This window comes from Calypte anna, chromosome 5A (assembly GCF_003957555.1).
Source record: "Calypte anna isolate BGI_N300 chromosome 5A, bCalAnn1_v1.p, whole genome shotgun sequence".
Taxonomy (NCBI): domain Eukaryota; kingdom Metazoa; phylum Chordata; class Aves; order Apodiformes; family Trochilidae; genus Calypte; species Calypte anna.
This window is the reverse complement of record NC_044251.1, coordinates 3,860,337-3,884,957: the sequence shown is the minus strand read 5'-3', so window position 1 is coordinate 3,884,957 and position 24,621 is coordinate 3,860,337. Positions and strand designations below refer to the sequence as shown.

The following is a 24,621-nucleotide window of genomic DNA, read 5'->3' as shown; positions in this document are numbered from 1 at the left end:
GTTTCACATAACAAAACTAATTAATTGCACTGCCAGATCTGTATTTCAACAACATTTCAACCTCTCTGAGGAACAGAAACCTGCATTACGCTGACTGCCAGTCAAGGATGTGGAGGAAGAGAATATCCACTTTAATTGGAAGCAGAAATATTTACTGTATTTCACTCCTCAGCAGATTGCCATGCTTTTGCAGTGCCTTACAGGCCACATTACCAAGCCCTGCTCTCTCCTCATTTGTCAACTGCAAAATCAAAAGGCTGGGGAATGAAGGAACAATCCTGAGTTAACTTACAAGAACTCTCATTGAATTGGATGCAGCATTTCTCTTTAATTTCTCTTTTGAAAGTTTTGTGAGTAATGTAAAATTTAATCATCCCCAAAGCATTGCTTCAGAACATGGCTGCGATTTATTTTTAATTAAGAAGTTGATTAACAATTGCTTTGTATTACAAGCTGTTCTCATGAAAGCAACAAGGATGCTTTCTGATTCTCTACAATGTTCAGATTAGAGTTTGAAGAATATGGTTTCACCAAGTTTCCTAAATGTTCTTCTAATGCATGCTGGCCAAGCTGCAAAAAGGTTTTTATTCAAGTGAAGATTAATACAGTAGCCACTGTAAAGATAGTGTCCTAAGAAAAGTTTTTTACTGCTTACCTGTTCTAAAGAGTATTAAAAACATATGGAGCAGTCTTATTGCAAAACTGAGGACAGAATAAAGTAGTTGACTTACTGCTTTTTACAACCAGATGAAAAAATAGCATTTACAAGATGAATAGTTTTACATTTTCTAAGCTTGGTTTGACAGAATGCACAGAGATGAGCAACACACCAGGATGCTGAAACAATACTGCATATCATGCTACAGGAAGGCTCTTTATCCAAATTAAATCTACCTAGCTGTGACAGAGTCACATAGGCAGAAATCTGAAAGTCCAAAGAAGTCAGAAATGAGACATTTATATCATCTTTAAACATGATGTGGAAAAGGGGAAAACAGCAAATTAGTTAGTAAGTCCTGCTAGACTAGACAGATTTGGAAACGTGGGGGGAAGGTTTTTGGAAGCTAAAAATACATGTACAAGAAAGATGGAAAAAAACAACCTCAAGACTACATGCAATCCATCTGGAGAAAAATAATCCAGAACGACAGCAGATGAGAAAGACAGGAGTGCAGTGATGTGGAGCAAGTCTGAAAAGCAAGAGTGAGGAAAAAAAGTAGAAAATTTTCAATACACCATTAACAGCACAGAAAGAAAAAACCCAACAGTTTCTGACTGCATAAGTAAAGCCCTGTAGTCACAAACAGCAGAAAAAAAAAACAACAAACCACCCTCTGGGCACTTCTGGTAAGACTGTGATTATCACATTATGTACATTTAAACATATCACAGAATGAGGGGAAAAGAAAAAAAAACAACCCAAAAAATAAAATAAAAAAACCACACTGGTATTTTGGAGATAATTCAGAAAAGGAAAAAAACCCAAAAGCTGGAAGATTTAATTACAATAAAAGATTAAGGGAATACAAAGCATTACTTCACTAAATGGTGACTAAGAGCAAGGGAACAAGCACTTGAAGAGTATAACACACCACAGGGAAATAAGATATGTTTGAAATGGAGATGAAGATATATAAATGGAAGATAGAGACAGAAGCTTAGTGATTTAGCTGGCTACAAAAAAATGTCTCAAAAAGGAAGGGCTAGATAGAAGCCATAGCAACTGGAGTTGAGAGGAAATGCATAAAGTGGATGAGATGGAAGAATCCTACCAGAGCTTTTTAAGGAAAGAGACATGATTTTAGCTCGTAAGACTTCTCCAACTTAACTATGATAAGGTAAAAAGAGTGTGGGAAGAGATACTCCTGCAGTATCTGACTACTGCCTTTACTAAAGCTGTGCATTTCACTAATATCTTTTTAAAAAAAAAATGAAAAAAAAGAAACAGCTCCAGGGCAAACTAGACTTTTTAAAAGATCTAATGGATACTGAATCCATGTAATTAGTGATCTTATCATAGCCACACAGTTTTCACCAAACATACCTGCTAACCACATTGTTGTTTCCTCATAAATACTTTTCATTTTTGCCTCTTACCTTCAGAGAGTCATAACAGAACAGTGGCTCAGAACCAGGGTTGAAAAAGTGCTGACTGTCACACCAAAGAATATCCTCATTATTATTTTTCCCTTGAATTATAACATGGAGCAGATGACAATGATAAACAGAAGTGTTACATCAGCTCATAAAGCAGCTCATGTACTGATGCAGCTGAGATGACCCTCTGACTCATGAGCAGTCTGGAGAGCAACTGCAGGCTGAAGGTGAATCAAGCAATTTCTCCCAGAGACAAGCAAGCCTCTTCCCAGCACTGGGCTCAGAGCAAACTTTATACACTGGGAAAGCTCTGCCAAAAATAATAATAATGAGAGGCCTTTTTAAAAAAAGGAAAAAAGAAACATGCTTTAAAAGGAGTGGAGGAAAAAAAAGAGATACAGAGAAAGGAAAAAGAGCTGCTCATGGAATGAATTCCACTATGATCAAATTATTCCCTTCATTGAAAAGGTTTGAATAGCTAATTTTCATCTCCTGCAGCAAAAGTCACCTGAATACATGGTCTAAAACTTGAACCCAGCCCAGTTTCAGCTTTAGAAATTATCTAGTTGTGCCTCCTCAACACTTGTGCTTTAACAAGTGGACATAGTTTTTTACATCCTAAACTATCACTGGAGAGCTGTTGGGCTTTACTGGGGATAAAAGTCAGACACACAAGTTCTCTTAACTCTATTTACCAGTTTGCACAAAGATGAAGGTTTTTCCTCACATACTAATGAGTCAGCATGGGTCAGTTCAATTCTCCTACAAAGCCAAAGTAGAGAAACATACTTTCATTGCCAAAAGAGACCACATATAAAGATCATTAAAGATGATTATACTATTCAATACATTTATTGATGACCTGGATGAAGGAATAGAGTGTACTATCAGCAAGTTTGCTGATGACACAAAACTGGGTGGAGTTGCTGATACCCCAGAAGGCTGTGCTGCCATTCAGAGGGACCTAGAGAGACTGGAGAGTTGAGCAGGGAGAAATGTAATGAATAACAACATTAATAATAACAGAGCAAGAGTAAAGCTTTGCATCTGGGTAGGAACAACCCCAGGTACCAGTATAAGTTGGGGACTGAGCTGTTGGAGATCAGCACAGGGGAAAGGGACCTGGGGGTGCTGGTGGATGGAAGGATGACCATGAGCCAACAATGTGTCCTTGTGGCCAAGAAGGCCAATGGCATCCTGGGGGGCATTAGAAGGGGGGATGGCTAGTAGGTCAAGAGAGGTTCTCCTTCCCCTCTGCTCTGCCCTAGCAAGGCTACATCTGGGATATTGTGTCCAGTTCTGGGTCCCTCAGTTCAAGAAGGACCAAGAACTGCTTGAGAGAGTCCAGCGCAGAGCAACCAAGGTGATGAAGGGAGTGGAACATCTCCCTTATGAGGAAAGGCTGAGGGAGCTGGGGCTCTGCAGCCTGGAGAACAGAAGAATGAGGGGTGACCTTATGAATGTTTATAAATATGTAAGGGGAGAGTGCCAGGAGGACAGAGTCAAGCTTTTCTCAGGGGTGACTAACAACAGGACAAGGGGCAACAGTTATAAACTGGAGCATAGGTGGTTCCGTATAGAAATAAAGAAGAATTTTTTCAGTGGGAGGGTGACAGAGCCCTGGAACAGGCTGCCCAGGGAGGTTGGGGAGTCTCCTTCCCTGGAGACATTCAAAGCCCACAAGGACACGTTTCTGTGTGACCTGCTGTAGGTGACCCTGCTTTGGCAGGGGGGGATGGACTCGTTCTTTCAAGGTCCCTTCCAACCCCTAACCTTCTATGAGTCTACGATTAATAAAAAGTCAAGAAAAAACTGTCTGGCAAAAGTATGATAAGCCTCATCTTGAGTCTGGGAGTATAAGCAGCTTGGCTCCAACAACTCCTTAGACTTCCTCTTCTCCTAGAGATCAGTCACTTGAAGCAATCTTAGGAAATGAACCCAAAACCTCAGCCTCAGCTGAAGAACTCCCTCAGCAAAGCCAACTGTAGTACCACAAGCAATATGCATATAACCCCAAGAACAAAATACTTACTTGGTATCATGAATGATATCTAGACTTAGGATACCACTTATGACATGGAATATCTTTGGTGGTCATCACATTTGAACCAAATGAAACCACCAAATGAAACCATCACTTTGGTTTGAACCAAACCAAAGTTTCACAGTTCTGTTACACTTGTGCTCTCCTGCCACGTTTGTAATAATTTTCCTTCACATGTTTATTATTCAAGCATATTATTATTATTCAGCATAATAATACTCCAGTATTATTATGCTACGTCTTTGCTAGCAACCATCTACTCTGCTAAAATCAAAATGACACAAAATCATAGATGAAAACACACAGGAACAGAATACCCAAACACTCACCCTCATAGAGGTTTCTCCACCATGTGGCTGTTGCAGCCTGAAGACTTGAGCAACCATGTGTTCTGTGGAGGGGTGCAACAGGATACGTCGGGAAGCCAGTCCCACCATTACGTATCTGCCCATTGGAGACAAGCTCACAGAAATGGCATTAGGGCCTACAAAGAGAAGAGGAATTATTTCTCTCACAGCCTCACATCCTTTGCCATGTCTCATCCTCACAGCTTCTTCACTCTCTTCCAGCATTCTCATAATGTATAGCACACTAAACTCATCCTTATAAGGGGTCAGAAAGAATAAGAAGCACAAGAACAAATCTTGTGAGACATCCCTCTGCAGCAAGTGTCCTCCCACTAAGACAATGAAGTTCTTTAAGAAACTAAAAACTGTTCCTTAGCATCTCCTCCATACCAGAACTTTTTAAGTCCAGATTGTGCAACAAGTTTCCCCCCAGCAGTACTTTATTTGTGGCTGGTCGGAAGGTCAAGAAAATAATTCCTATTACTACAATCACAGTTGTTCAGACTGCTGCATTTCTCACTGAAAACTGAGTGCTGAGGCAACTTCTCACACTCCTACCCATCCCAACTTCTTGCTGCATGCTTACCAAATCTCTTTGTGTAAAGCATCTCGCCCAAGTTGTGTGGTGCCAGAGAATACACAGCCAGGATTCCCTCATCAGGGAAGCCTCTTTGACTGCTGGGAATGAAGGCTGCCAGCAGCTGCCCATCAGCAGAGATATCACAGCTAGCATCGTTGTAAATCTTGCAGTTTTGAACAAGGACATTCACAGAGGCTGCAAAGAAGAAAGAAAAGAGTGATTAAATAACTCGGGTTCAACAGAGAATTAAACAAGATTTAAACATAACATTGGAGATCAGACAGTATATGCAAAAGCCACTTTGCTTCCTCCAAAAGTTTACAAAATATTAGTATTCTGATTAATAGAAAACTTGCTCCAAAACACAGATATGACACTGCAATGTTCATTTCAGAGAATGAAATCTACCCACCTTCTGCAGCTTTGGCCAAGAAATACTGGCAATAGCACTTCATCTAATCCCTTCTTATTTAAAAGCATAGCAGCATTCTTTGTAAAGGACAGCACAGTTTAAACAAGTCCAAAATTGTAACTCTCTGTCAAACTCCAGCAATGGTATAACTGGAAACAGTACAGCTTTAAGGTACATTTCCTCTTCTCTTGCTGAATCCCTTGATCCAGCTCTCCTTACCTCCAGTGTACAGGAGATGAGAGAAGAATTCCTCCCTGTAGATACTGACATCAATTTCTGATAGCTGATTGTTACACCAATCTTAGATTTAGTAAGTGAGAAAAGGCAGAGACTTCTCCAGCCAGTCCTCCCTTGTAATTACTCCAGTATTTGGGACACTCAGGACACAATCCATTTAATAACTGTTTTGTGAACAGGGTAGTGAGCAGCAATTCAGGTTAAGTTTGACATTAATTTCTGCTGGTGAGTGGCTGGCTGACCTTGTACAAACCTTTTCCCCTCTGTGCCTTGTAAATGCAGCCCATTAGCTTTTTGGGCTAGTGAATCTTACTATGCACTTGTGCTATTCTTAGTACTATGAGGTTACAAGGCCTTGTAGCATGGTCACCAGTGGTGGATTGAGAAGACAAGTTCTGTTGGCTCCCTCAGATTAACCTAAATGTGTTTCGCTAAAACTGCTGTCATTATTCTAGGAGGTTTGGAGCTGAAATTGCATACACTATTTTGGGCACTGGGGAATTTCAGATCCTAGTATTTCCAAACTCAAGGGGACAGAAATATAAGCAAAACAGAAACAAACTGAATTGTGACTGAACATTTCACCCTGATTGTAGTTGAAGCTACAGCATTATACAGAGAGCACCTAGGTCAATTTCTGAAGTTCAGGAATCCTCTTCTAAGCCTTCAGACCATTACCAGCACAGAAGTAGCTTTGATTTCTTTGACTAAAATTGCAGATGAGTTTATGAGGGTACTACTTGGGCTGGATTCCTTATTTAACAAAAGATCAGTGCCAAGCATACTCTGTGAATACTTCTGTAAGTCTGAACTTCCAAATCAAACGAAGGCTGTAAATCAATGCTTTGACAAACTGGTTCTGCTGCCAGAAGAAATAATCCTTGCTCCTTGTTCCAAACACTTCTGTGGGAAGCAAGATACATCAAGGAACTGATGCAGCTGAAAAATTACTGACTGTTGTCTAGGCCACTTTTTTACCCAGACCAGTTTTTCCAGCCTGGGATACAGGATGCCAGACAACCACAAAGACAACTGCACCAGGAGAAAAGGAAGGCAGCACAGGGAAGCAAGATAGAGCTGTTCCTTCTTCCACCATCACTAATTTAAAGTTCATGCTGAACCTCATTTGCAGTTCTTCTGGTCTCAAAGACCTTCTTCCTGGAATTGCTTTCCTACATGGTTAGTATCAATTTCTACTGTTTCATTTAAGAAACAGATGAATATGAGGATAAAAAGTGGACTATGTAATTACATTCTGTACCAAACCATCTACACCTGTACTCTAAATTTATTCAACCAGTAATTTTCACCCAATACAAACAGAAAGGTGCTGAACAGCAAAAAGGTAAAACATTGATAGTCACTGGCAGAACTGTAATAACAGAATCTAAAACACACACAGCCCATCAAAGAACAGAAGGGCCAAAAGATGACAACATTTCTGAGTGCTTAGTCTGAAGTTCTGAACAGAGAGACAACAGAAGATTAAAGGCTATACTACCTAATTTTTAAAAAGGTAGATCTGCAATTTAATTTCCTTTTTTTTTTTTTTTTTTTAATCCAGGCTCTGACTCAAATACTCATTATGTCACAACAAGAGAAGATGGCAAAAGAACTGCAGGATATGGTGTGAACTAGCTACAAGATACAACAGGTTGCACTCCCCTTCAAACTTGGAGGATTCCTGCAGAGACACATTTCAAACCAAGTCTTATTTATTAGCTTTATCAATAAGTTAGGCACACGGTGGAGCTGGTTCATGAATTATGTTGATAAACTTGGGTAACTTCATTACCAGAACATAATGAGATAACACAGAGAAGTACACAGAGACATGAACAGAAGTTAAATTAAAGAATTCAAGTGGGAATGTTTATAAGTTTCTGCTTTACCTAGGAGTTTCTCAGTTGGAAATAAGAGAGAATCAACTTTGTTATCACAGGAAAGTCTGAGCCATTCACCTGACAAACAGTGAGACAGATGGCAATCTTGAACTATAGCAGGAAGCACACTTAAAATAGAAATATTGGTGCTAATATATAACCTTGTGATGAGACCACATGCAGCGTACCAGACATAGACATGGTGGTCAACCATATTCAAGAAAAATTAAACCCTAAATGGTAACAAACCCAGCACAGACCTAGGAAGGTGACTGGGGAAAACAAAACATGTATTTTGTGGTTTTTAAAAACCACAAAAATTTAAAAATTTTGGGTTTTTTTTTTAAAAAAAACAAACAATAACAAAAAAACAACCAAGGAAATGGGCTTGTGTTTACAAAAAATACCAGAAAATAAGTGCCACGATATCTTTGGTTCTCTTCACAACTGTTGACAGCTCTGAGTGAATGAGTAAAAGCAGCCAGCAGCCACTGAATTGGTAAATTAGAAGATTTCTGACAGAACAGCAAGATTCTAGAATAGTCTTCCAAAAGAGATGAAAGGGGCAAAGAATGTAACCAATTTTAAGACAGAATAATAACCATAGGATGTGCTAGACAGGGAGATAGGCTCAGTGGCTTTCTCACCAAATCCTGTGATTTGCAGGGTGGGGGGATGTGGCACACTTGCCAAACCCAAGTTAACTACACAAAAAAGAGCCAAGCAAGAAGGCCATCAACAGAGCAAAACTACACATTATACAGGGACAACATGTGCCATAGTTACAACTATGAAATATGTCCCACCCCATTAAAAAAAACCTTTGATTATTAGAAGAGAAAATATAGCCCAGTCCCCCTCTTTGGGTTCTCTCTCACTGCTATTCTGCTTGATTACTATATTTTTGTCCCACAGCTCTGGGCTCAGGATAGAGTTTCCATAAGGCAGGCGTGGTTTCTCTCTTTAACTACTGTCATTTGATGCTCAATATTGGAAGTAGTGAGATTGTATGATTGCTTCATCACATTAAAGGTATGGGTTTTATTTAATCCAGACACCCTCCAGCACTGGTGAACTCCTGGTGTTTTTGAAGGATGTGCAAAAGGTTTTAGATATTTTATCAATTTCTCTGAGCACAGGCAATGTTTCTTCCTTGTTCCTGTAACTACTGAAAATCATAGTCTGAAGAATTCACATTATCTTCTTTGCTTTTTAATTTTAGGCTTTTTAAAATCTAATGCAGCCTTGGACATTCATAAGAAAAAAATCCCACATGTTTATTTTTGCAAGTTAAGAAGTGCTTGTATTTCTTCTGTACCATTTACAGATTCAGGGACATTAACATGTGTTATGCATATCCTCACAGTTCCATGACTTTTTTTTTTTCTTTACAGGTCTCTAACATTCTTCCTCATCTAGCATTTACTATATGTCTTTTTAAAGCAATGCTGGGGTTGAATCAGCACTCACCAAGATTTTCTTTACCATAAAGCTCATGTTCATCCATTTTCAAGCTATATGTTTCTTCCCCCCCCCCCCCCCCCCTTTTTTTTTTTTCCCACCCACATCTCCATCAGCAGAGCACAGGGGTTTTTAGTGAGCAATCCACAACGACAGCCAACGTGGCTGTGTATCTTATTCTTTTTAAAGGTTGTTGCATATGGTGAATGCCTCTTGGCAAAACAGATTGTAAGCTCCCCTGCCAAAAGTGAACTCTCTTTCCCACTTGATGTGTGCCTGGAAAATAAAACATCACAGATGCAAGTTGCACCCAACAGGAAAAGGTGCCCTTTATTTCAGTCTTTCAAGATCTGATTCATGATGGCATTATGGTTCTTTGCTCTTCCCTCATTTACAAAGGCTGAGGAACTCGGGTAGCACTTATGCCCAGAATCAACAGAGCCAAACACACAATCCTGAGTCTAAATGTGAGCAGCAGAGATCTCAGCGAGGTTTTATTTTAAGGAACAGCATCCAAGAGATTCACAAGACAAAGAGTGGATGGTGATAGCCATGCATTTAACAAAGCCATAGGCTATTTGATTTCTCTGAGCCTGAGGCCTGGTCTATGAAAATTAAGCCAATACAGAAGATTTCAGGGGAAAAAGTCGCTATTTTTGGAAAACCACTTACAACAAGGCTGCCCCTTCATCCCTTGTTTTCTTTTCTTGTTAATGCAGCCACTGAGCTGACAGAACAGATTAAAAGAAACATCAGAGAACAAATCCATCAAGCAGTTGTGCCAACTTGGAGAGCTTATACCCACAGCATAATTACTGTTGAAGCTGGGTAAGGTCTGCAGTGCTGGCAGGAACAGCACTGTTTGCCAAAGGAAAATTTTGGTGACTTCCAGCCACCCTTAAGGATGACATTTTCTTAACAGCTGCTCCTACTTATATGTTGTTTAGTATGCTGAGGTTTTCTTCCTCTTTTAAGTTCTTCAGTATCCCACTGGATCAGTAAGTATTGTTCAAATCACCTTCCTCAAGTCCAGGTGTTAGAACAGGACAAATTCCTGACATGTGACTAAATGTGGAAGACCTAGGCCACTTCAGATACAATAGCTAGAAAAGGAAATGATCAGAAAGTATCATGAGAGAAACTCTATTAGAAAGATACAAACAAGAGACAAAACCTTCAAATATTTTATCTGTGTAAAGGCTAGAACTCTACACTATTCACTGATTCAGTATTTACCCATTAGCTCTGGGAAATTTTAAGGATTTGCAACACTTACTAGAAGAATATTAAACAAGTGCCAGAGGTAGCATTGTGTCTGCTGCCAAATAAATTCCCCAGTGCTGGTTAAGACCAACAATCACAGTTTAATCCCAGGTCATTGTTCATTTCAGACTTATTAGAAGCAAAACAAGCAAAAGGAGAGAAGAAATCCAAACCCATCTTTTTCATTTTGCAATTAATAGAGAAAGACAGGGCAGAGACTAAACTCACACAAGCCCCTGCAAAGCCATTTGCCCATGACCAGAGAGTCCACATCCATGTGCTTGCTGGGCTGAGTGCTACTGAGGTCACTGCCAGATCACAGAGATCACAGAACTGTGCTGATCACGTTGCTGTTATAGGCTCAAATGCATCCAACTTCAGTGGAAAACATCCTGCTTCCAAACTATCTTTTCATTGTTTAATTGTAACAGGAAGAACAGCTTCTTGGAGATGGAGGTTGACCACGAAGTCACTTTTTGATGAGAGTGGAGCTGGCAGGCAGCCCCAAACTTCAGCTGTATCATTTCATCTGCCTGAACTCCTCTCAAACTGGTTGTGGCTCAAGTCAGACCCAAGAAGTGCAATAACCCCCTCTGTGTAAGTGGCCTCTTAACATGACACCCTCTAATTTATAGGAAATGTTGAAACAAAGGGGACCTGTTTAGGTCACAGGCTTTACTGGGAAAGCAGTTTTTTTCCAAGACAATGAAGATACAAAAAACTCCCCCAACTCACATTTCCACTGTTACACATTTAGCTTCACAATATCTCTACAAATCAGTGCACCTTGGCAAACTTGCAGTTTACCTTTATTCTGTGCAAGCTTTGAAAATACCTGCCTTAGGATGAACACAGCTGCTACACCTTCATATATCCCTATTAGACCTTGGCAGAGGGAGACTGGGCTAACAACCTAGGAAAGCAAGAGCTGGGCTCAAGCAGTAGGAAGCAGAAGCAAACATCAAGTCCAGGGAAGGGATTCTGCTCCTGTACTCAACCCTGGTGAGGCCACAGCTTGAGTCCTGTGTCCAGTTCTGGGCCCCTCAGCTCAGGAAGGAGATTGAGGTCCTGGAGCAGGTCCAGAGAAGAGCAAGAAGGCTGTGAAGGGATCCAGCACAAGTCCTGTGAGGAAGGGCTGAGGGAGCTGGGGGTGTTGAGGCTGGAGAAGAGGAGGCTCAGGGGAGACCTCATCACTCTCTACAACTCCCTGAAAGGAGGTTGGAGCCAGGGGGGGGGGGTTGGTCTCTTTTCCCAGGCAACTCTCAGCAAGACAAGAGGGCAGGGTCTCAAGTTGTGCCAGGGGAGGTTTAGGTTGGAGATTAGAAAGAATTTCTTTAGGGAGAGGGTGATCAGCCATTGGAATGGGCTGCCCAGGGAAGTAGTGGATTCTCCGTGTCTGGAGATATTTCAAAAGAGCCTGGATGTGGCACTCAGTGCCATGGGCTGGGAAGTGCAGCGGGAGTGGATCAAGGGTTGGACTTGATGATCTCTGAGGTCCCTTCCAACCCAGCCAATTCTATGATTCTATGATCAGTGTAAAACTGATTTCCAAATGGTAATAAATCAAAATGGACAAGCCAAGTACAATGAAGTACAAATTAGGGAGTCAGAAGATCTGGGGGCGAGCTTGTAGAAGGAACCCTGCCTACAAAAAGGACACAATGACAACAGAACCTCTAGCCCAGTTTCAAGCTAACTGGAAGCTGTTTCAGAATGAAAGTGTCCTGGTAGGGAAGTGGGAGAAGGCTGAAATACTGATGCCTTGAGGAGAAGAGGGTTCTTATTTTCTATGGGATTCCATAAATTATAAACAAACATATTATACTTTTTTTTTCCCCCAAATCATCAGTCTTCTAAGCAGCCAGATGAGCACCCCGCCCCAGAATGCCTAACCTAAAACTGTTAGCAGCTGTAGCAATCTTCAAATGCTTTGCCTGATTGCAGAAAGGTCCCAAAGAACTGATGTCTGCAGCAACATGCTTCCCCCTCTGCCTTCATCCTTATTCTGTTCCAGAGTCTGGCTAGAAGACTGAAAGTATTGCCACTGAGTGCCAAAACTTCACCTTGAGAAGTGATCCTCAGCCTACAACTTCACACTAGTACTACCAGGTTTGGCACTTAACAAGACATGTCAAAACACTGGCTGGCACATGAGTTCAATATAGTATTCTACTCTCAAGATGACAGTGTGCTCCTTCTCAAGAGATAGAATGGTTCTCAAGGATAAAAATGTAAGGCATCTTCTCCCCTTTAAAACATCAAGAGCTACTGTCCAGAAGTAGTGCTTTTACTTCCCACCTGACTATAAACATCACACCACAATATTCTATACAATGTGAAGGAAGAGGACAAAACAGAAACACCATATCTGTAGGAAAGACACAGTAAGAAAAAGATTTCTGTAATGGGATGGGTTACCAGCAGCTTTACCTTAGCTCCCTCCATTTCCCAGGGACTGGGAGGTAAATGGCCATACAGGTTGTCCAGAGAAGCTATGGATGCCTCATTACTGGGAGTGTTCAAGGTCAGACTGGACAGAACTTTGACCAACCTGAACTACCCAAAGACATCCCTGCCCATGGCAGGGGGATGAACTGGATGTTCTCTAAGCTCCCTTCCAACCCAAACAACTCTGTGATTCTATGGTTTCAATTCCTCATGTCACTATATGGGCTGGTCTTGTGGGTACCCTAAGGAACAGGACAGTATCCCCCAGAGACCTCTTTTATCAGATAAGTAATTTCTAGAATTGCAGAACAGAAATGGCTGGGAGTGGGAGAAACCTTTTCTTAATGAATTGCAATGGCTACCTGTGAAATCAGTCTTTCTGAAAAGAGAATCCCTGTTGTCTCTAAAAAAGTCAGACCCTTAAAGGAGAATCCAACCTGGTTTTGAACAGACGTGAAGCAATGAATTTCATATATACACAGAAACAGCCTAAGCCAAAAGTCACTTTACAAAGACATTAATATTAACTAAAACTAATCTCTAACTCCTATCTTCATCCCAAACTGCCACAAACATTTCTACAGCTGTGCAGCAAGCTATATCAGGATACCATTTGGGGTTAAAAATAGCCTTTCCAGTCAAGCTAGTTATACTCCAAAAAAAGTAATTCCTTGATCAGCTGACCACAAGCATCAAATATGCTTGTGCCTGCATAAGGAAGTCTCTTCCAGTGTGAGAGCTTCCTTATGCCATGGAACATGTGGAAATATTTGGTCTCATTTTCACAAAGGGAAGGAGAAAATAAATAAATGATCAGCAATAAATAATCAACAATATTGCTCATCTTCTTGATTGAGAATCAGCTTTCACCTCAGATAGGAGATGAATCACTGTGTCTGCAAATGGCAAGAAGCTACATCTACCTCCCCTGGCTGGTCACACAGTGGTAAGCAACAGACTAGGGCCCTGATTCCCAAAATGTATTGAAGCACTTCAACTCACTGATGTCTGTAACTTGGAGAAGGCAGACCCGTCTCACAGCATATTCTAATGTAAAGCTATGAAGACAATATCCTCATCAATGGCCTCATCAATGTTTTCAAATATGTAAGGGGTGAGTGTCAAGGAGATGGAGTTAGGCTCTTCTCAGTGGTGACCAGTGATAGGACAAGGGGTAATGGGTGTAAATTGGAGCATAGGAGGTTCAAGTTGAATATCCGGAAAAATTTTTTTCCTGTAAGGGTGACAGAGCCCTGGAACAGGCTGCCCAGGGGGGTCGTGGAGTCTCCTTCACTGGAGACATTCAAAACCCACCTGGACACGTTCCTATGCGCAGTGCTCTAGGTGGCCCTGCTCTGGCAGGGGGGGTTGGACTAGATGATCTTTCGAGGTCCCTTCCAACCCCTACGATTCTATGATTCTATGATCCCTCTAGAAACTTGTTGGTAAAAGAATGAGAAGACTGGATTGAGAATTCTTCTAAGAGGATTGTATATTCCTCTGAGACTGCTCATAAAAAAGCCCCATTTTTGCATGCATTTGCTGTTAGCAAGAATACACAATCTAGCCAGAGCAGGAACAGCTCTGCAGGTTTTAAGTCAACTTTCTTCAAAGGCTAAACATTCCATAGTTCCCACTGTAAGAATACAATCAAGTAACCCAAGAGCTCTTACATACAGCCACCTCTGGAAGATCCTAGGAGCTTAGGGTAGCTCTGGTTGCTACAGACTTAAAAAAAGGTCTCATCACAGCTTACCATTGCTGATTTCAGGCAGATCAAATTTAGTGAAGTCCCACCACTGGAGGCGATATGTGGTGTTGGCAATGTTGCTGGCCACAGCTGATTGTCCATCCCCAATCACAGCACCTACAGAAGGGGGAAATAGTAATTTAACCTCCAGAAGATTATTCAGAAAAGAGCTGAGGAGACAAAACCACAGAAAACCTTTAAAAATCCAATATGCACAACTCTAGATTCTTAAAGAAGCCTTATTTAAAGAAATGGCAACAGCTCTTAAATAAGCCACAGAGTGCAGGAAATCAGTCAGAAAGCAACTCCCTGAAACACATTTTTAAAAGAGAAAGAAGTCCATGAGAGATAAGACTTACCCAGACTCACAAGGCAGAAATCCTAATATGTTCATTTGGTGCAAATGCATTCTACATATTGGTACCCATGAAGCTCTGTTTTCACAGACCCAAATTTTTCTAGTACAGCTATGAGAGCAGACCAGACTATGAACTAAGCAAAAGCACTGCAGATCACATACATTTGCAGACATTAACCCTGCTGCTACTGTAAACTCCACTCAGAAGACACAAGTTGCCAACAATATTTGCCAGGCTGTAGCAAAATATTAGCAAGGAGAACCTATCATCTGGCCCTTTGCTGCTTTGGGTGACCCAACCTACCACAGAGAGGGGCTGCTCTGACTCCAGGTGAACGTGACCCTTGCAAACCAGCCAAGCATTTGGATCAAAGCAAAAGTCTATGCAGAACACTTCAGAAAGCAGCACAAAGAACAATTTTCCAGGCACAAAGGAACTGATTAAGTCAAGCTGGAACATATTTGAGAGAGGTACCAAATGCAGCCCCTAGGAAGACGAGTGGAGAAGAGAAACAGTGTTCCTGTAATAGTGCCATAGTCAAAAATCTCATGCTATTTCTTGTCTCTGAGGCCTTCATATACATGCAGCACACACACGTGCTGGCACTTGTGAGAAACTCAAGATCATAGAATTCCATGAGAGAGAGAAAAACAAGATCATCCCCAAGCACAAATAAAGAAAAGCACTGCCTCCAGAGTCCACACAGGCTGGATTTCAGCATTTCCATACCTGGTGGGAAACATACAGAAAAGTCAATGACTTCACTCTTCCAGAAGGGCTGGCTCAGGACTCTGCTGTCACAGCAGCAGTACTGGAAGAGACATCATCTGTATCCAGTACTCAGAAGGTCAGCTGCCTGTGCAGAGAGCTAAAAGCTTGCTAGCTGCTAGTAAATTGAAGTGGTGTGGAAGATGAGGAGACTAAGGTGGCTGGATTTTTCCTTCTCAAACCCCAGTAGAACACTCATGCTTGATAAAAAAAATAATGTCCTGAAAACACACACAAATACACATACTAACAGTGGTGATGGGTTTTTCTGTAAAGTAAAGAACAGCTGTCAGGGCAAAGTAAGGAAGCAAATTCTAGACTGGTGATGAGTAGAGAGAAAGACACCAAGAAAGCTACTACTAGTTCTCTTTTCATCCATAAGCTATCCTGAGTCCTGATTTTGGTTCTAGAGAAAGCTTAGAAATAAGCCAAGAGCAAGACTTGAGAGCAGACAGCTTTACACTGTGTGTTCACCTGTGCCAGACCCCCAGCAATTGACAAACCTCCACCATGTGTCTGCTCAGTCTCTGTCTCTGCCTCTGTCAGACATAAATCTACCACTTGGAGAGAAAAATTCAGAAAATTTCCATTGCTGGAAGCATTGGACATTCCATACATGTCCAAGGCCATAACCCATGACCTCCAAAATAAAGGCCTCCTCTGAACAAAAGAAATCAAGATTCAATGCATTGCTGAAATTATATTTTGCAAACAGAAGTAGAAGGACAATTAAATTTTATGTTGCTTCATATTTCAAGTTTTCACTTTTCAAGCCTGGGTTTGCTACACGAGGGCAGCTTTTCTGCTCTTGCCTCCAGCCAGTAGGTGCAGAACAGAAAAGTGATTTCTGCAGTGGGACTTGCTGCAGAGAAATAATAACTAACATCACCAACTAGGTAGCAGCTGCCTATAAGGACTGAGTCAGACAAGGAAAACACACTGCAAAGACTGGCAACAGAAGTACTACTCAGAGCACATAATTCCAGAATATTGATCTTATTACAAATGAGCATTACAAAGTCATCATCTGCTTTGCAACAAGAATAACCTTTATAGGCATATCAAATAATATATCAACTGGAGAATAGCAAACCCTGGGAGAGTAATCACATGCTTCCTCTACATCACACAAGCCTAGCAACATCACTAACTGCTCCACAAAAGGCAAATTCATCTGGCTCATACAACTGTTGCTCCTGCTGCTAAAAGTACCATAAAAAAAAAAAAGCTGTTGGCAAATGGTTATGATTTTCTTTCTGTAAAGAATCTAGTCTTTTGATCAATTACCACGGAATAGTTGCACTGTTCATTTAAATCTCATGGCCCCTACACCTCCAAAGGCAGTCACATCCTACAGGAAGCTAACAATGGAAAAAAGCAGAACTGCCCCATCTACAGGACAGCCCTGAATAAACTTCAGAGCCAGCAAAAGCTATCAGCTAATACTGGTGCTTCAGGTAACAGGTACCTTTATCAGAAAGATGAGGACACGAGGACACAGGAACAAGTTTCATAGAGTGAAGGGTGCATGTTCAGGATTTCTCAAAAGCCAGTGTGTCTAACACTGATGGACATCCATTATCAAAGTGGAATATCACTTGTATCACAAGGCCTGCCAGAAGCATCCCACATGCATGCATAGACTGTCCTACAGTAAAGATAGAATCATAGAATCATAGAACTGGCTGGGTTGGAAGGGACCTCAGAGATCATCAAGTCCAACCCTTGATCCACTCCCGCTGTGGTTCCCAGCCCATGGCACTGAGTGCCACATCCAGTCTCTTCTGAAATATCTCCAGACACGGAGAATCCACTACTTCCCTGGGCAGCCCATTCCAATGCCTGATCACCCTCTCCATAAAGAAATTCTTTCTAATATCCAACCTAAACCTCCCCTGGCACAACTTGAGACCCTGCCCTCTTGTCTTGCTGAGAGTTGCCTGGGAAAAGAGCCCAACCCCCCCCTGGCTCCAACCTCCTTTCAGGGAGTTGTAGAGAGTGATGAGGTCTCCCCTGAGCCTCCTCTTCTCCAGCCTCAACACCCCCAGCTCCCTCAGCCTCTCCTCACAGGATCTGTGCTCGAGTCCCTTCACCAGCCTGGCTGCCCTACTTTGGACCTGCTCCAGCACCTCAATCTCCTTCCTGAGCTGAGGGGCCCAGAACTGGACACAGGACTCAAGCTGTGGCCTCACCAGGGCTGAGTACAGGGGCAGAATCACTTCCCTGGACCTGCTGGCCACGCTGTTCCTGATCCAGGCCAGGATGCCATTGGCCTTCATTTTAGACATTCACAACCAAGCTATTCTAACCCTTTTTCTTCCCTTTTTCCATTGGTTGACAGGGAATATTTGAGATGGTAGCTTGAAAACTTAAGAAAGCCAAAATTCTCACTAGAGCTTTTGTTCCCTGTGCTATGGGAAAACTCTCAGCTGGCTTTGCCCAGTCAAGATCTCAGCCTGGGTGAGAGTAAAACCAGGTCCTGCTGCCTCTGAAGTTCCAGTGTAACCCTGTAGTCAAACACCACACTTCAGATTCCTACATGTGGGCAACAGCTGATCAGCTCTTGTTAGGAGCAGTGCTCACCAAGCACTTGCCAATCTGTCCTGATTCCCAGGCTTTCCACTGTTTGATGGGATCAAAAGTGCCTGCAGTGGGTACCTGGGGGTCTCAGGCTTGTCATCCCTGTGAACAGAATGACCTTTTACTGCAGAGATTACGTAGATTTCAAAATGCTGAAATCCAAGGGGAAGGCCAATTGAAATGCAGTGAACGTAGGTTTGATTGGCAGCTTTTCTGCGTCTGTCTATCACTGCCTAATAAACACTGGGTGATGGCAGAAAGGAAGATAAATGCTTTCAGCAGCCCCCCCTTCTCTCCCCACCACCCCTTCTCCATCCTCCCCCACTCAGCACATGACAAGAGAGTTTAAAGAGGAGGAGGGGAAGTCTTAACAAAGACTTTAAAAAAGAAATTCCTCACATGTTTTCTTACAGTCCACCTACATGTGACAGATATTTATCCGTCAGTCTCAAGGCCCTTAGAGGGTCCAGCTCATCTTGGCACATGGAGAAATGAACCTTTGCCAGTCAGGTATTGCTCATTTATCTATCAAGCCATGCAAGCCAATGTCTGAGTTTAGACTGAAATGGAGAAAAAGAAGTGCAAAACCACTTTTCATGGTACTCCAGGACTACTTCAGTGAAGAGCAGACTTCCAGCTACTACCATACTCTCAGAGGAAGAGCTCTAGAACTAAACAAGCTTTGGGGTACCAGTTCCAAGAACATGGAGCATCACATATTATGGGAATTTCTTTCCCATGTATATTTAACAGAAACCAGAGCTCTATTTTACTTCTGAACTAGTTCCTTTACTCCTAAGTTTTCAGTGTCTGGCAGACCCCCTCACGGTAAAAGAAAAAATTATTAAGATGCTTACAGACAAGCCTGAGGAAGCCAGACAAGTGCCTGAGCTAATTTGTGGCTCAATTTTTGACAGGCTGATATACAGTATACACTGGTATATACATTCTGGTATAAAATTCCCCCAAGGTTAGTGCTTGCATCTTTTACCATGACTACCTTTGAAAAATAATTGCATCTATATGAGCCCATTTGTAACTGTAGCTAATGACACTGAGGTTACCCAACACCTGCAGAAAGGATCTATCACAGCTGATTTTACTAGATTTTTACTGATTTTTAAACTAGATTTTTTACTGATTTTTACTAGATTTACTGTAATCCAGGCTCCTTCAACCAGTTCTGAAGCAATTTGTATTCTGCTGAAATGTGATTACTGATCTCTGAAGCCAAGTAGAGATGTAACAGGTCCTTCCACATCTCCAGCCCTGAAGCATTTTATGGGACAGTGTCCTGGTTTGGGTCAGGATAAAGGTGATTTTCTGTCTTGTACTTTTGCTTTCAGCTCAGTCTCTTGTAAGTAGCTGCACTTGCTGAAATTAACAGCAAGTTTCTCAGTCAGTGTCTGCTCCTAGGACTGATAACACTCGATGTTTATAGTTACTGCTAGAGACTGGTGTGCAGAGCCAAGGGCACTGCTCAGCTCTGAGGAACATTTTACCCTCCAGAAGGAATAAAGAGGTCCCACCTGCAGCCTCCTTTGGGAAGGAATGGACAAGATAGATGCCAGAATTGACCAAACAGAGTATTCCATCCCATACACCTCATACTCAGGATAAATTTGAGGCATCACGAGGGCCAAGCCAGATTTCCTGCTTCCAGCTTCCAGCTGCCTGCCCTTCCTGGCTTTCCTGCTTCCCTTCCTTCACCCGGCATCCTGGGAGGATTCCATCCATTCCTCTGCCTGTGCTCCTGATCCATCCCAGCCCATATCTCTGTGTTCCTGCCTCCAGTTCCCGACTGCTGCTGACTCCAGGATTCCAGCCTGGACTTTCCCAGGGCTGCCCTGCAGCCTCGGTGGTGACGTGAGAGTTATTGGGGAAAAGGGGGAGGAATGTGGTTTCCATTTTCCTGTATATTTGTATATATTTAGTAATTTTTCCTATTTATCATTACTGTTTCATTAAAGTTGTGTAGTTCAGTTTCCAACCCATCAGTCTCTCTCCCTTATTCTCTCTCCTTTCTTTATCAGGGAGGAGAGAGAGATTAATAGAGAGCGTCTGTTATTCGGTTTAATTGCTGGGCCAGTGCTAAACCCTGACAGACAGTCTGGTTTTGGGCACTACCACTGATCCCAGTAAATACATTATATCCTGAATATGAATTTGAAAAGTCCCAGCAAATCTCAGATCTCATGCTACCACAAAGACACTGCCTTTAAAGTGGCCAAGCTAACTATCCAAAACCATGTTGATGCTGTAGAGATGATATGCATAGCAACCTGGTATTTTTAAGGATATATTGTGCTTATTTTTCAATGTACCACTAAGCTGTACATAGGAAGTAGGAAAAAACATTTTCACGAACATTTGTACAAAATGTTACTAAGGGTAGTTTGGCATTCTAAGCACTAGAGAGATTTTAGATTTGAGATGAACTAGGAAAGCCTCAATGAGGCTTCTGCTCTCTAAAAGCTGAGCCCTCAAGAGTCTCTTATTTTTCCCTTAATCTAGATGTACAAAATAAAAACAAAACAATTCCCTATTCATGGTCATTTCTATTGCAAAATCTTCTTTTAAAAGGGGCACTGCTTAGCATGCTGAATTCCAGAGTCCTATCAGCTATGGGAATTTAAGCAGACCTCAGGTGCAGGTAGCTAAGATGAGCATTCTAATACGAGCTCAGAGAGGTGCTGAAAGGCTCATATTTTGAACAATGCAACCATCATCTAAGAAAGAGAATTTCCCAGCCACAGTTTTCAGACTTCAAAAGGAAATCTGTTCATTTGCAAGAAACACAAACAAATAATAAATAATAACCTGGAAGAGGTTAAGGTCCTTGCCAAATGCATTCCCCTCTTAACTGCATTCACAGAAAGCTAGGGGTTGGAAGGGACCTTGAAGATCATAGAGTCCTGCCAGAGCAGAGTCACCTACAGCAGATCACACAGGAACACATCCAGGTGGGCTTTAAACGTCCCCAGGGAAGGAGACTCCACAACCTCCCCAGGCAGCCTTTTCCAGTGCTCTGTCACTCTCACACTGAAAAAAATTTTTCTTTATTTTTATATGGAACTGCCCATGCTCCAGTTTATAACTGCTGCCCCTTGTCCTATTATTGTCCTGAAGAGACTCTGGTCCCTCGGCCTTTCCTCATGAGGGAGATGTTCCACTCTCTTCATCATCTTGATGGTTCTGCACTGGGCTCTTTCAAATTCCCAGTCTTTTTTGAACTGAGGGGCCCAGAACTGGACACAATTTTCCAGATTTGGCTTCACCAGGGGAGAGTAGAGGGGAAGGAGAATTTTTCTCCACCTATTAACCATCAGCCCTCCTCCCCCCCATCTAATGCACCCCAGGATGCCATTGGCCTTCTTGGCCACATTGTTGGCTCATGGTCATCCTTCCATCCACCAGCACCCCCAGGTCCCTTTCCCCTGTGCTGCTTTCCAACAGCTCAGTCCCCAGCCTATACTGGTACCTGGGGTTGTTCTTTCCCTGAAAGCTATTCATTGCAAAATACTGTGAAAATATAGACAACTTTACATTCAGTGTGAGGAGAAGCAATAATCTGGGTTAAGTGTAATTTCTCCACTTGAATGCCTGTATCAACCTGCTAAAAAAAAGATCGCTGAGATAATACATCTGGGGTCAGCTCAAAAGCAACTGACTCTGAAAAAGCAGGTTTTTCAGAATTAAACTAATTTGAATCTATAGATGAGGGTATGTTCACAGCCCTCCTCCATTCTAAGCTTCCAGGAATAGTAGTAGATTAAATCAAAATGCCATTATCTCTCCTGCCACTGTTTAAGTTTCATGAAATCCCTGTGAAGGTGAACTAGGAAGGTCTCAATAGCTGATTTGTGCTGTGTTGCTCTCGCTCCTCCTTCTCCCAACTCTGCCCCTTTGAAATGCCAAAGCTCCCTCCCATCACTAAGCCCCTTGCCTCATTTCCAAGCCCTTCATTAAATGCTGTTGGAAGTCTGCTTTTTAACTTTCACATCTGTGTTTATTCCTTGCACAAAACCAGAATGAATTCTGTGCCTGGCAGGCATTTCCTTTTGTAGAACTCCTTCTTTCCTTTTCTGACTTTTCAGAGCATGAAATGTGCCTGCTAATCCTAATTGCCTCGGATGGAGAGAGGGTTTTGCAGAGACCAGACAAAGGGGGCAGCCTTCTACCTAAGAGTTGTGAGCAGACTCTAAGCTCTCAAGTCTCCAGAGCTCCCATCTCACTTTAGTGCATTTCCAAAGAACACATGGACAAACTTCCTCAAGTAGCTCTACTGGGAACAGGGACTTCTCTTCCCATACTTCTCCCTATTGCTTAAATGTCCCTCTCAGCACAAGAACCCATCTGAGCTCCTTCTGCAACATGGGCTGAGCAGAATGCTCAAGCACCCTTTGGTATGTCAAAGGAAAAAAGCTAAATATCTGACTTTTAAGGGTCATTTGCCTGTCTGCATCCCAGTACCAGTTCTCTTACCTAAGAGATGGAGGAGAATAGACACAAAAAAACCAAATGAAACTGCTTTTACACAGAAGAGCCTTTTCCATTATGAGTGTGCACTTTAACTACGTTAAATACTATTAATCCAAACAAACCAGCAAGCCAAATGGCTGCTACGCCTCTGCAGCCCTTACTGCAAGAATGTGTGCATGTCTTATGCCAAAATGCTCATCTGCAGTGGAAAGAGAGCTGAGCAGTATCTTATAGAGCACATGTATGCCTTATCAACCACCATGACACAGTAATACAAACTTTCACTAATCCAAGAAGCAATATGTTCCCTAGAATGGGTTGAATTCCTGAGATTCAACTGTGTATCAGTAGAACAGCAAACTTCCACCCTGGAGCCACATTTCATTGTGGAAACAGCACTATGCAGTATTAATAAAAGCTCCAAGCACAGAGAAAAATTCAAAGCCTCAGACTTGCCAGTGAATGGAAGCTTCACAAGAATTCTTACTGTCCTGAAACACATTTCAGGCTTGCTGTATCACAGCAAAAGCCCTGCACATTCAGATCTGCAATGAAAATGCTGTTTCAGCTGACTGACAATGGACTGGTAAAGCTAAACATGCTCAATGGTTGATTGCATTTCACAGCCACAGTATCCTATAAGCATGACAGATCTGCTAAGGAAATAGCCTGTTCTGAATGCACTCCCATCCAAGGATGTTAAGATGAAGTCACATGCTCTCAGAGAAAAATGTACCTCCATTAATAGGAATGCAGGTCCCAACAACTTAAATGAACTCTATGTAATAAACTAACAAAATGTCTTAGGGCAAATTAAGAGCTAAGAGGTGGCACTTACGAAATTCATTTCACTGTATTAAGAGCCCAGTGGGTTCTGAACAGCTGCTGTGTATGCAAAAAAATGGGTACAAGCCTTCCCTAGGGAGTACAAACTGGAAATACATCATTAAAGGACCCAATTTATGAGGTATTCCCAATTTGATGAGCAAAAGAAGAGAAGGCAGGGCAGGAACTGGGAAATAAACATCTGGGCTTGCTGTATTCTGGGTGAAGCAGTGAACAGGGAGACAACCAAAAAAGGTAGAAAATGAGCAAGCAGAGAAAACATAAAAATTGACAACAGTTTAACTAATGGGAAGGCAGTTTAAATTTAAAGCATGGTGAGATGGAAAGGAGGAAGCTCAGTCTGGAAGAACATAATTGGAAAACATTGCTCCAGCTGGAAAAGAGCACAGTAAAAGAAACCTGCAGTAAATGAAGCACTAGTGTCTCAGAATGCTTTGAATACTTTGATGGAGGAAGCTTTGAGAGCCACTTAACATAATCTATATGACAGCAAAGCAAACAAGACTCATTCCTTATCACTGCTACCTTTAATGCACAAAGCAGGTCCCAGCAGCTCAGCAAATCCACAGGGATCTCCACACAGTGCCCATTTGCAGGCTTTTAGAGGGGCAACCCAGATCCTGGAGGATGCAGAGAACTGAGGAAGCATTCTGGTCCCTGCTTTGATGGATCACCGTGTAACATGAAAGCAGTGGTGCAACATTTGAAACACTGACAGTGTCAGAGCTGCCAGAATCAGCAGGATTCCACCAAGGAGTCAATGCTCATAACCTTGCAGTGACTCCTGTAAATGACTGCCACAGCTGAGTTCAACTCAGCCCGGTCCAATCCACCACAGTTACAGAAGCAACTACAAGATGAAAGAAGACTTAACACTTCACCCCATTATTTTAAGGAGTATTAAAGTCAAATTTAAAGTCTCACACAGAAAAACTGACACCTAAGCCCAAGGCAGGAGAAGTATACATCCTAACCAGTCAGTGTGCAGGCTCTGTGTTGAACACCGGATGGATACTCCAGATGGGATTTTTTTTCTTTTTTAGGGCTAAGAGCCTTTTCTTTTT

The 24,621-nt window shown here is 42.1% G+C and overlaps 1 protein-coding gene across 4 annotated transcripts in view; it reads right to left on the bottom strand.

The window, feature by feature from the left end:
• AMBRA1 (autophagy and beclin 1 regulator 1) overlaps positions 1-24,621 on the bottom strand; it is a 148,082-nt gene that overhangs the window by 43,369 nt on the left and 80,092 nt on the right. For all 4 annotated transcript variants that reach the window (XM_030451889.1, XM_030451888.1, XM_030451891.1 and 1 more), the window contains 3 exons: positions 14,529-14,639; positions 5,075-5,263; positions 4,471-4,625 (listed from right to left, as the gene is read on the bottom strand). In XM_030451889.1, the coding sequence (XP_030307749.1) occupies positions 4,471-4,625; positions 5,075-5,263; positions 14,529-14,639 (455 nt within the window). The remainder of the gene's footprint in view (positions 1-4,470; positions 4,626-5,074; positions 5,264-14,528; positions 14,640-24,621) is intronic.